Source organism: Mustela erminea, chromosome 15 (genome assembly GCF_009829155.1).
Source record: "Mustela erminea isolate mMusErm1 chromosome 15, mMusErm1.Pri, whole genome shotgun sequence".
NCBI classification, from domain to species: domain Eukaryota; kingdom Metazoa; phylum Chordata; class Mammalia; order Carnivora; family Mustelidae; genus Mustela; species Mustela erminea.
Window position 1 is genome coordinate 56,195,522 of NC_045628.1, and position 14,154 is coordinate 56,209,675.

Sequence of the window (14,154 nt, forward strand, 5' to 3'; positions counted from 1 at the left end):
AAGAGTGATAATTTGACTTCTTCTTTGCCGATTTGGATGCCTTTAATTTCCTTTTGTTGTCTGATTGCTGAGGCTAGGACCTCTAGTACTATGTTGAATAGCAGTGGTGATAATGGACATCCCTGCCGTGTTCCTGACCTTAGCGGAAAAGAATAAATATTGTGAAAATGTCTATGCTACCTAAAGCAATCTACACATTTAATGCAATTCCTATCAAAGTACCATCCATCTTTTTCAAAGAAATGGAACAAATAATTCTAAAATTTATATGGAACCAGAAAGACCTCAAATAGCCAAAGGGATATTGAAAAGGAAAGCCAACGTTGGTGGCATCACAATTCCGGACTTCAAGCTCTATTACAAAGCTGTCATCACCAAGACAGCATGGTACTGGCACAAAAACAGACACATAAATCAATGGAACAGAATAGAGAGCCCAGAAATAGACCCTCAACTCTACAGCCAACTAATCTTCGACAAAGCAGGAAAGAATGTCCAATGGAAAAAAGACAGCCTCTTCAATAAATGGTGCTGGGAAAATTGGACAGCCACATGCAGAAAAATGAAATTGGACCATTTCTTTACACCACACACAAAAATAGACTCAAAATGGATGAAGGACCTCAATGTGCGAAAGGAATCCATCAAAATCCTTGAGGAGAACACAGGCAGCAACCTCTTGGACCTCAGCCGCAGCAACATCTTCCTAGGAACAACGCCAAAGGCAAGGGAAGCAAGGGCAAAAATGAACTATTGGGATTTCATCAAGATCAAAAGCTTTTGCACAGCAAAGGAAACAGTTAACAAAAATCAAAAGACAACTGACAGAATGGGAGAAGATATTTGCAAACGACATATCAGATAAAGGACTAGGTCCAGAATCTATAAAGAACTTAGCAAACTCAACACCCAAAGAACAAATAATCCAATCAAGAAATGGGCAGAGGACATGAACAGACATTTCTGCAAAGAAGACACCCAGATGGCCAACAGACGCATGAAAAAGTGCTCCATATCACTCGGCATCAGGGAAATACAAATCAAAACCACAATGAGATATCACCTCACACCAGTCAGAATGGCTAAAATCAACAAGTCAGGAAATGACAGATGCTGGCGAGGATGCGGAGAAAGGGGAACCCTCCTACACGGTTGGTGGGAATGCAAGCTGGTGCAGCCACTCTGGAAAACAGCATGGAGGTTCCTCAAAATGTTGAAAATAGAACTGCCCTATGACCCAGCAATTGCACTATTGGGTATTTACCCTAAAGATACAAACGTAGTGATCCAAAGGGGCACGTGCACCCGAATGTTTATAGCAGCAATGTCCTCAATAGCCAAACTATGGAAAGAACCTAGATGTCCATCAACAGATGAATGGATCAAGAAGATGTGGTATATATACACAATGGAATACTATGCAGCCATCAAAAGAAATGAAATCTTGCCATTTGCGACAACATGGATGGAACTAGAGCGTATCATGCTTAGCGAAATAAGTCAAGCAGAGAAAGACAACTGTCATATGATCTCCCTGATATGAGGAAGTGGTGATGCAACATGCGGGCTTAAGTGGGTAGGAGAAGAATAAATGAAACAAGATGGGATTGGGAGGGAGACAAACCATAAGTGACTCTTAATCTCACAAAACAAACTGAGGGTTGCTGGGGGGAGGGGGTTTGGGAGAGGGGGGTGGGATTATGGACATTGGGGAGGGTATGTGCTTTGGTGAGTGCTGTGAAGTGTGTAAACCTGGTGATTCACAGACCTGTACCCCTGGGGATAAAAATATATGTTTATAAAAAATAAAAAATTAAAAAAAAAAAAGTATGAGCTTGTATTAATCCTTAGGAGGTTATAATTTTCACTATTAATTACAGATGAGAAAACCAAAATTCAGAGAATCTGAGTAACTTTTCCTTCAGGTAACAAAATTATACAACAGTTGGATCAAAGTTAAATCTGGGCTATCTGACTCCAAATCCCAATTCTTAACTAATGGGCTAGAATCTCTCCTATAGATACATAAAATCCTCTTTATTAAAATGAAGCCATCCTACCAAAATGTCTCTATGATTAATAATAATGCTAATAAATGCCCTTTCTTCCATCTACAGTTCCATTTCTCTGTTCCCTGTTATAGCAAAATTTTGGCTCCAAATCCCATTTCTTTTTCAATTTATTTTCTTAATTAACATATAATGTATTATTAGCCCCAAGGGTACAGGTCTGTGAATCGCCAATCGCCAGGTTTACACACTTTACAGTGCTCACCATAGCCCATACCCTCCCCAATGTCCATAATCCAACCACCCTCTCCCTAACCCCCTCCCCTCAGCAACCCTCAGTTTGTTTTGTGAGATTCAGAGTCTCTTACAGTTTGTCCCAAATCCCAGTTCTTAACTTATGGGCTGGAAGAGCTCCTACAGATACTTAAGGTCCTTTTATTAAGATGAAGCCATCCTCCCAAAATGTCCTACGGTCAGTAATAATGCTAACAAATGTCTTCTTCCAGCTGTGGTTCTATTTCTCTGTTCCCTGTTATAGCAAACTCTAAACAACTATCTGTTGTACTTAGATGTGAACAAGTACGAGCTACAGGAGGGAAAGGGTTTGGCTTTGTTCAGTACTGTATCTTCAGAGCCTAGAACAGTACGTTAAGTGCTGAACAAATATTTGAAGAACAAACTTGCGGGAATGAGTAAAGACGTAGTAAAGACGTATTCAAAAAAGTCTAACTGGTACAGGATGGATGATAGGGCTAGGAAAAGGTGGAGCCACAACACAAACCTAATTCTGTCTGGATTCAAAGCCCATTTTCTTCCTTTCTTTCTTTTCATTAATAACATGATTCCATTTTTATTTTTAAAAATCATACACAAGTGATATAAAAAATATTAAAAGGATATAAAACAAAATGTGAGCAGTGGCTATCTCTGTAAGATAGTAGATTTTTTTTTAAATGTTCTCCAGTTTTTTGTTTTTATAGTCAGAATATAATAGAAAAAAAAAAAAGGAGAAACTTAAAAAAAAAATGTAATAGAAAAACATAGGAAAATAAACCCTGGAGGAATCACTCTCCTCCAGGAAAAGTGTTTCCTCACAATTCAGTTCAAGAAGCGGGGGGCAAGGTGTTAATAGGCCTACATATCGCCCCTTTTCCCGCCTTCCCTTTTTTAAAAAGACTTTATATTTGAAACAATTTTAGATTTACACGAATGTTGCAGAGATAGTATAGACAACTTCCATATACCCTACTATATAGCTTCCCCTCCCTTACATACTCATGGCACATTATCATAGCTACCAAATTAACGCTGGTAGAACACTACGGAAACTACAGACTATACTGCGATTTCACTAGTTTTTCCACTAATACCCTTTTCTTGCTTCAGGATTCAATCCATCATATCATATTATATATTTAATCATCATGACCCCTTATCTGTGTCTCCTCTAAATCTGTGACAATCTGTCAGTATTTCCTTGTCTTTAACGAACTTGACACTTTTGAAGACTACCGGTTATTGAAGAATGGCCCTTAGCTAGGGTCCATCTGAGGTTTTTTGATGATTGCACAGAGGCTACGGATTTTAGGTAGTGTCCTTTCTATCACCTCATACCAGGAGTCCATCACATCAACATGACTTATTACGAGTGATGTTAATCTTGAGCTCTTGGTGGTCTGCCTGGTTTCTTTGTTATTAAGTTACGATTTTTCTCTCTCATTTTAAAAAAAAATGATTCATTAAGTCTAGCCCACATTCAAGGGGAAGGGAATTAAGCTCCCCTCTCTTAGAGTAATGAATATCAAAGAAATTTAGACATGTTAAAAGCACCACAGTAGGGGCACCTGGGTGGCTCAGTTGTTAAGCATCTGCCTTCAGCTCGGGTCATGATCCCAGAGCCCAGAGTCCTGGGATCGAGCCCCATGTCGGGCTCTCTGCTCCGAGGGGAGCCTGCTTCTCCCTCTCCCCCACCCCGCCTGCCACTCCCCTGTTTGTGCTCTCTCTATCAAATAAATAAATCTTTAAAAACAAAACAAAACAAAACAAAACAAAAAACACCACAGTAACTAATATTTAGTGAGCAATATTTTGAAACTACATAAATACCACGTTTTAAAGTTTTGCCACTAATTTTACCATTCATCAGTGGGTTTTGCCTGAAACAACTATTACTGTGGTGTTTTAATGGTGACTTTTAATTCCTTCACTTTTTTTACATTTATTAATTAGAATTTTTCTGAAAGATCTGTCCCTCCTTCCCCATTTCTTATTCACATCAATATGGACTCATGGGTATTTATTAAATTCTCTGGGTTATAATCTATTATTATTTACTTTGTGGCTCAAGTTGTTCCAACTTAGGCTATTCAGAGCACTTTCCAGTTGGTCCCTATATCTTTCTGACATGCCCACAATCCCGATTGTTTTCTGAGCACTTTCTAACCCTCTGGCACTACTAAGATCCTCTAGGTTCACTTTGCATTTTCTCTGTCCCAGCTCTACAATCAATCATTTCTCCAAAAGGCTCTGGTTTCTTCAACTGGAAAATGGTAAAACCACAATATGGATGCTTGGTGTATTCACTACCAGGACTGTCACAAAGTTCACTGTACTGGAATGTCTCCTCCTGGGTAAGAGTTAGGAGTTCACAAAATGAACAAGTACTCCCCTAGGTCGTTCTCCCTCAGTTATGTTTCAGGAATCCATGACACACAATAACATTTTGAAAAGAGGTATCATCCTTTTGGTCCTATCAAAACATCCCCTATAGTGACGTTTCATCTGAAAAGGGGGTGGGGGGCTGTTCCCACAGTCCCTTGGATCTACTAGCAGTTCGAATATAGGCATTGTCAGCAGTTGGAAAGATTATGTTGAAGGCACTGTACTGGCTAACAAAATAATACTGAAGAAAATTCACTCACTTTTTAACAAAAACAGCCAAAACACCTCTCTAAACTAAAACATGCCAGTAAAAAGACAGGAGCAATGAAGACGATAAAATCAAACTTTAGAATGATTATAAAATACCTAGCAATACTTCTCCTAAAGTAAATCTCACCTTTCTCTCATACACAGATATCATGTGCCCTCTGACCAAATATATACATATAAATCTAAAATTTATCACCAGACTATAAATTTCTTGAAGTCAGGGAGAAATTTCTCTGAATTACAATGATGGACAAGCAGAATGTAGGGCCTCAAGGAAATCCCTATTAAAATGAAAAAAGGAAAACAAAAACCCTCCCTTTGTAAGTCTTGGTAAGTATAAACACTAGTGGTAAAAGCTCTCATCTGGGTTCTTCCTACATCTTATTTCTTTACTTGTCTTTCCCCGTTCATCCCCTTATTATTTTCTATTGCCTTTAAGAAGCGAAACACAATTACATGCTCTAGCCGCAAGAAGATTTATAGACAGATTAAGTACCTTAAAGAAAATGCAATTCTGCAGAAAAAGTCACCAGAAAAAATGGAAACCTTGCTTTAATGGTGTCCAACTCTCAAAAACAAACATTAACAATGAGCATTCTTAACAGCTGATATGCTAGCTTATGTTCTTATTTTAACATTTACCTTTTAAACAGCAGAAGCCCACCTAGCTTAATATCCCCCAGTGTTCTATGACAACAGCTATATTTACACTGTAACGAACGACTAACAAATTGCGTCTTTTTCATTTTGTGGGCGCTGAGGCACTTCGGTCAGTGACACTTGACGCCCATTACTGACCAGCTCTTCTCCCTCTAGCTCAGACAACACTTATTAAAACCACAGGTCAGGGAAGTCATAAAACATGTTGTATATGCATTTAAACAACGGCCACAAAATAAATGTGGTCCTAACTACTGAAATAGCAAAAAAAAGATTTAAAACAATAACACCTTGAGGAAACTAGTTAGCAGAACACACAAGGAACTAAAAAAGAAAAAAAAAATACAGCACCATTGAGGTCATCTGGTGAAAACAGGCCATATTTAAAACTGATAAATTGGGAGACTCCAAATGACAGGCTTTCCCTTTGAAACACTATCAATCCCCAGTTTAAAGCACCTGCACTAGTAATGAGAGTTCACATACTACCAACCAGCACAAAAAATACTGATTTTCTAAGCATGATCTGAAGTCTGTAAAGATCCTCAAGAACTGCTGTCTTGTTTAAAATGTGATGCTGGCTTGGGTCATGATCCGAGGGTCCTGGGATCAGGCTCCATGTTGGGCTCCCTGCTCAGCGGGGAGCCTGCTTCTCCCTCCACCTCTGCCTGCTGCTCTGCCTACTTGCACTCTCTCTCTCTCTGTCAAATAATAAAATCTTTTTTAAAAATTAAAAATAAACAAATAAAATAAAAATTGAATGCTGTTATCTAGATAAGGTTCTGAGCCAAAAAAAAAAAAGGAAAAAAATGTAAGGTATCAGGAGATCTTCATTTTACAAGTGAAATTAGTGATAAAAAGTACTAACTACCACCCGAGAGCACAAACAGGGCCACATCATTTCAGTGGTGCCCACCAATAAAAACCTGAATAATGAGCACAACTGATCTTAATGTTGGCTCACCCTGGCCCAGGGAGAAGGAAGCTGCCTCCAAACAAGTGTAAGACTGAGAGATGAAGAGAGCAGACATGCTGAGAATATTCAGGCATGAGAAAAAAATGGTACACACAGATTTTTGTAGCTATACCTGGAGTGAAAAGTTGAAGAACCAATGGTCTAAACATTGGTTTGGAAAATGTAAATAATCCAGAAGAAATCCCAAATAAAGGATAATATAAACTTAAACAAAATCTTTCCTACAAAATTAAGTTATCCTAACTTAATCATTGGTTTTTTTATTTCCTTAAAGAATAATATTATGAATTTATAACTTACTTGTAAGATTTTTATATTCAAGACTTACATAATCATCTTTGACCCTCAATATAGGTGCATTCCTATCTTTGACCCTCAGTACAGGTAAAGGCTTACACATTTACACCAAAACAAAATTACTTGAGGTCTCTCATACAACTGCTTGGACACAAAAGAATCTGACTAAACACTTTCTACCATGACAATAAAAGATACTATTATCTCTCACATCGAAAGCATCTCCTAAAGACCTAGATACAGGCTTAAGTAGAGCAAAATACATAATGATCTTTATGCTGGTATTTCACCAGATTACCATACACTGAAATACTTCTTTAAAAATGAGAAAACAGGAGCACCTGGGTGGTTCAGTCAGTTAACCATCTGCCTTTGGCTGAGGTCATATCTCAGGGTCGTGGGATGGAGCCCCACATCAGGCTCTCTGCTTCTCCCTCTCACTCCCTCTCTCTGTGCTCTCCCTCTCTCTCTTAAATAAATAAAAAAAATCCTTTTTTTGGTGTGTTATGTTAGTCACCATACAGTACAAGATTAGTTTTTGATGCAGTGTTCCATGATTGTTTGAATATAACACCCAGTGCTCCATGCAATCCGTGCCCTCCTTAATACCATCACCATGCTCACCCAAAATAAATAAAATATTTTAAAAAATAAAAATAAAAAATGGGAAAACAGAGGGGGCCTGGCTGGCTCAGTCCATAGAGCATGCAACTCTCAATCTCAGGGTCATTAGTTCAAGGCCCATGTTAGGTATAGAGATTAAAAGAGCAAGAGAAAGGTAACAATTACCCATCTACCAAAGCTAACAGAATAAAGACTATTCAACATTACAGAGTCCCTTAAATGTTCATTTAGAGAATTGCATGAAGTGAAGAATTACATAATTTTCAGATTAGTAACTTACTAATTTTAACAGTAGTCTTTGTATTGTGTTTCAAGTATTTTGATGACATGAAAGCTTGTATTCGGATACAGATGGTTTTTATCATCAAGGTCACACACTGTAAATCTGAAGAAGTGTGTGGGTTCTAACACCTTCTGAAGGAAAGAAATCAGTGCCCAAGAGTAAACTCAGCTCTGGCCCCAAATGTCATCTGCCTTTTCCCTGCTATCAGCAAGGATACAAAGATGCCTTTTCTAAACTCTCTCCCACATCACAACTATCCTAGGCTCATACACTATGTTGTTTTTTTTTTTAAGATAAATTCAGATTTCACATTTAAAAGAAGCACAGTGTCTAATGGAATCAGACTCTTAAATTCAAACTCTGGCACTGTTGCCAATGAACAGCTGGGCTAAGGTAAATTACCTACCTGTGTTCCTCAGTTCTAAAATGCAAGTAGCAACAGTACATATGCATTGTAAAAGGAAAAGAGTTAACAAGTATAAAGCACGTAGAGCACTGTAAGTACCTTACTCAGTAAGTGTTAGCTGGTGTTAAAATAATTATTATTATTCTAACTAAATTATATATTATTCTTAGCCCAACACTCCCTATGCTAAGATCCTTTCCATCCTAATTCAGTCATTGAATTAGTTATTCCATTTCTTGCCAACCACAAGTTTAAATATTTGCCATGTGTTTATCACAGAAGCCATTGTTTTCCAAGTTAAACAGAGCCTGCTAGTATCAGTCCCCTCACTAATACTACTCCTTTGCAGAAGAGAAAATACATATAATAAGATAAAGCTTCATGATGATATTGGAAGGAAAGGTGGTAGAAATATTTACATTTACATTTTCATTTTTTATTTTATTTTACTTTATTTTTTTAAAGATTTATTTATTTATTTGACAGATAGAGATCACAAGTAGGCAAAGATGCAGGCAGAGAGAAAGGGGGAAGCAGGCTCCCCGCTGAGCAAAAAGCCAAAAGATCATGACCTGAGCCGAAGGCAAGAGCCTTAACCCACTGAGCCACCCAGGCACCCCTATATTTTCATTTTTAGAAGGGAAAATGGAGCCTCAGAGGCTGGATGATATCTCTGTGTGGTTAGCAGCATTCTGGTCCTTTAATTTCTCAATTTATTAAGCAAGAGTAAGGGAATTCAAAGCTAATATAAAGATATTCTACACGCTAAGGAAGAATAGTATCAAAAACAATGAAATAATATTATTTACTCAAGGAGATCATATTCATGCTCAGCAGCATAAACAGTACTGGCTTCCACTGAAATTAGCCACCTCGTAGGTGGGGAAAAATTAAGATAATTAAGCAACTCTGAATCTACAGCATCAAAACATTCAAAACAATTTTTTTTTTCCCCAAAGATTTATTTTGGAGAGTGAGAGCATGGTGCAGGGGGTTGGGGGGCGCCAGAGGGAGAGAGAGAAAATCCCAAGCACAGTCCCCTCTGAGCACTAACCCTGACATGGGGCTCCATCTGATGACGTTGAGATCATGACCTGAGCCAAAAATCAAGAGTTGGACACTTAACCGACTGAGTCACCCATGCGCCCCCATACAGAACAATCTTAAGAACATTTCAAAGATTACACAATACTATGAAAATTATCCAATAAATATCATCTTTCTTCTACATCCTGCCTGCCTCATGCACCTACTCCCCAAGATTCAGAAATGAGGGTTTTAACAAGACACTCCTACTACAAACAAAAACAAAAGCATCGGTCTTTTTTTTTTTTTTTTTTTTAACATATTTGCCATTAAATTCTCCACAAACAATGCCGTGAAGCATCAACTTCAGCATCACGGTCTATACACTTATAAACACACTACTTTCCTTTCAGCTTACCAGAATCCGTGTTTACCAAAACACCCAGAGGGTCTGAATTTGCTTCAGGTGGATCTTCAGGCTTCGCATCACCCAAGCAACTGCCAGATCCAACGGCTGCTTTCTGTCCAATGCAGTCATTTTTCCATTTGTGATGCCTGCGAGGACTTCTAATCTTTGCCATCTGTGAATGTCTGGACATCCCCTTCATCTTGCTGGAGTGAGAAAAATGCAATTCCGTATATAAAAGGCACTGACCTCTCAAGAGAAATCTAAAGGAGAGTACTGAATGCAAAAGAAACTTAGCTGCCTTATCAATTATTTGTAGCCTAGTACATTAAAGAAATCAAAATAAATAAACTCAACAGCTTCCAAAGACAAGGAATTTTACGGCAGACCTCTAAAATAACAGACCACAATATACTATCCTTTATCAATTCTGAGATGCGTATGTCCTCCCATATTCTAACCCCTCTGAAAATGGTCTATGTTGTATGATCAACAGCAGGTCAATTTAACTGGCAAAATTCTTTCATTTTGATTGTACATGAAAGTGTTTCTTAGATTTGAAAGAGTGGTAACTCTTGTCTATTCATTCTCCAGGAGTCTTAAAAGTTTCTGACACATTTACAAATATGCTGCCTTGTTTGATCTTCATGACAACTCTTTGAAAGTAGGTTAGACAGATTACTATTCTCTTCTCTTTAGAGGATAAACTTAAAGATCATAAACTGAGCACAATTTCACAGCTACTTCAAATCAAGTGCCCTCTCAACAACTATAATTACCCCTCTTAGAAGGAAAACAAATGCTTGCCTGAGCATATTCCAAGGTAAACTATGTAGGAAAAAATTTTCAAAAAAAGGTTCACTGTACATTCTCAATAGACAACAATACAAGTTATCCTTTAGTAGGGCTGAGTTTTCACAAAAATACATGATTTTTCTAATTTATCATTTATTGGCAGAATTCTTTTTTTTTTGTTTCATTAATAATGCAGGCTACAGTTAGGAATACAGAAATTAGGAATCTGGATTCAAATCTCAATTTGCCACCTACTAACTGTGCCTCTTGGACAATATTAATATCCCTGCATTTGTTTACTCCCCCATTTGTAGAAGGGAATCAAAGAGACATAGAACTAATAATAAAGTGCCACACTGAACTCTTAATAAATGGTAGTTATTATCACAACAATTTCTAAATAATTTTCTAAACTAACATATTTGGTTAGTATTTCTGCAATCCAAAGATTCTTAATTTTTTTAGGGTCACCATAATCCTTACACAGTCTCATTCCAAAAATCATGTATAAACTCCAAATTTTGCAGAAAACCATGGACCAATTTCCAATATGCAAGCACAGAAGTCAGGCCTCAACAGTGTCATCAAAGGTAAAACAGGTAGTTTCTGCCTCTGGCCCACTGGCCCCATGAAGATAATGAAGAGATGGCACTTTCCTTAGGTTCCCATTCACAAATGCCTTCCCTGTATCCTGCTCCTATAGCACCTGACCACAGATGGCTTTTAAATGATCATCTTAAAATATTCACATTAGTAAGAATGATTTTTTTTAAGATTTTACTTTTCTTAAAGATTTTATTTATTTGAGACAGAGAGAGACAAAACAAATGGAGAGGAGGGGCAGAGGGAGAGGAATAAGTTGACTCCCTGCTGAGCAGGGAGTCCAATGTGGGACTCAATCCCAGGACCCTAGGATCATGACCTGAGCCAAAGGCTGATGCTTAACCAACTGAGCCACCCAGGTGCCCTAAGGTTTTTTTTTTTTAAGTAATTTTTTAAAAAAAATATTTTATGTATTTATTTGACAGAGAAAGAGATCACAAGTAGGCAGAGAAACAGGCAGAGAGAGGGGGAAAGCAGGCTCCCTGCTGAGCAGGGAGCCTGATGTGGGGCTCGATCCCAGGACCCTGAGACCATGACCCGAGCCGAAGGCAGAGGCTTTAACCCACTGAGCCACCCAGGCGCCCTTTTTTTAAAGTAATTTCTACAGTCAACATGGGATTAGATACTCACTCTAAGATCAAATCTCATGCTCTACCAACTAAGCCAGCCAGGTGCCCCTAGAAAGACCTTTACCTGATTGGTCAATAAGACTTCATTGAAAGTGGTGTATCTGGTATTTGCACTACCCTACCTTTAGGGAGTAGTTCCTTTACACTGTTGATTGACAATCATTTAAAAGGAAAAGTTTATTTAATCAGCACTTAAAAATACTTACAAAAAGTATAATGTAAGTAAAGATGTAGATACACATGAAGTAGAGAAATAAGGAATAATTATAACTAAAAAGCTAATAGAGGAGAAGTAAAATATTAAAAAAAAATATTCAATTAATCCAAAAGGCGGCAAGAGGGAAGGGGGTCTCTGATTGGCTCAGTTGGTTAAGTTTCCAAGTCTTGATCTTAGGGTCATGAGTTCAAGCCCCTTCTTGGGGCTGGGCATGGAGCCTACTTAAAACAACAAAAAAAAAACAAAGGAAGGAAATAAAGAAAAAAATAGGACATATTTTTTAAAAAATAAGACAATGGGAGACTGAAACCCAACTGTATTAGTAATTATTTTATTTTATTTTTCTTAAAGATTTTATTTATTTATTTGACAGAGAGAGATCACAAGTAGATGGAGAGGCAGGCAGAGAGAGAGAGAGAGAGAGGGAAACAGGCTCCCTGCTGATCAGAGACCTGCTGAGGGACTCAATCCCAGGACCCTAAGATCATGACCCGAGCCAAAGGCAGCGGCTTAACCCACTGAGCCACCCAGGCGCCCAGTAATTATTTTAAATGTAATTGAAAGATAAAGATTGTTGGCCTAGATAATAAAAAATAAGACCAGGGGCGCCTGGGTGGCTCAGTGGGTTAAAAGCCTCTGCCTTCGGCTCAGGTCATAATCCCAGGGTCCTGGGATCGAGCCCCGCATGAGGGTCTCTGTTCCTGCTTCCTCCTCTCTCTCTCTCTGCCTGCCTCTCTGCCTACTTGTGATCTCTGTCAAATGAATAAATAAAATAAAATTAAAAAAAAGACCAATTAGATATTCTCTAAGAAAATATATATATTTTCTCTAAAATATATTTATTTTCTCTAATATATATTTTCTCTATATATTTTCTCTCTATATATATTTTCTTGGAGAAAATATATATTTTTTAAATACATAGATATGAAATTTAAAAGGAAAGGGTTGAAAACGCTACCTTTCTCCAATGTTCCATATTGCCACCAGCCATAAATCAGGGGACTGTTTACCAGAGGCTCTATTGTGGACTGTATTCTGTTCTGTTTACCTATCCTTGGACAATGCCATACTACCTTCATCTCTTTCTTAGCTGTCTGGATCCTCTGGGTTTTCATCTAAGTCTTAAATCTTACCAATACTAACCTCCCCTTCTACCGTGCTACAAAGCAAAACAAAACTTTCTGGGATTTTGATTGGGATAAATTTGGAGAGAAAAACATATAGAGTCTTCTAGTCCATGAACATTACGTATTTCCTCCATTTATTTAGGCCTTCATTTTTGAGCAACATTTTATAGTTTTCAGTATAGAGGCCTTACAAATCTTTTGTTAGATGTTTTCCTAGGTATTTGATATTCTGATGCTATCATAAATAGTATCTTCTAAACTTTCATTTTTTAATCATTGATAGCATATAGAAATCCAACTGATTTTTTAAAATACTGATTTTATATGTATTCAGCTCCCTTGTTAAATTCACTTTATTAACTCTAATTATAGATTTGTTTGGATTTTTCTTACACACACAATCATGTCGACTTTTAATAGCTGACAGTCACTTCTTCCTTTTCAAATTTTATACGCCCTATTTTTTTTTTTTGCTTTATTATACTGTCCAAGACCTCCATTATAACGTTGTACAATATACAAGACTATATATTTTAAGACCAACTCTTAAAATGAGTTGGAGAGGTACCTAAGTAGCTCAGTTTAGCTTCCAAATCTTGATTTCAACTTAGGTCATGATCCTGGGGCTGTGAGATTGAGCCCTACATCGGGCTCTGCACTGGGTGTGGAGCCTGATTGAGATTCTCAAAATTTTTCCAAAACTGACAAAAACTATAAACCCCTAAACCAAGAATTTCAACAAATCCCAAGCACAAGAAACATGAAGAAAATACAAAGGCACATCATTATCTAATTGCTTAAACAGTAATAAAGAAGAAATATTAAAAGCAGCTAGCAAAAAAAAAGCATTTTATATATTGGAAGAAAATAATGATTAATCGCAGATTTCTTTGGAAACAATGCAAATGAAAGGACAATGGAACAAAGTCCTTAAATTTAAAAAAAAAAATCTAAAACTAAACAAAAAAGCCTGTTAATAGCCAAACTATGGAAAGAACCTAGATGTCCATCAATGGATAAAGAAGATGTGGTATATATATATATATATATATGTGTGTGTGTGTGTGTGTGTCACACACACACACACACACACACACACACACACACACAATGGAATACTATGCAGCCATCAAAAGAAACAAAATCTTGCCATTTGCACCAA

At 37.5% G+C, this 14,154-nt stretch overlaps 1 protein-coding gene across 1 annotated transcript in view; it reads right to left on the reverse strand.

The window, feature by feature from the left end:
- NUFIP1 (nuclear FMR1 interacting protein 1) overlaps nt 1–14,154 on the reverse strand; it is a 47,976-nt gene that overhangs the window by 11,394 nt on the left and 22,428 nt on the right. Inside the window, exon 7 of the mRNA XM_032314646.1 lies at nt 9,631–9,824. Coding sequence (XP_032170537.1) covers nt 9,631–9,824 — 194 coding nt within the window. The remainder of the gene's footprint in view (nt 1–9,630; nt 9,825–14,154) is intronic.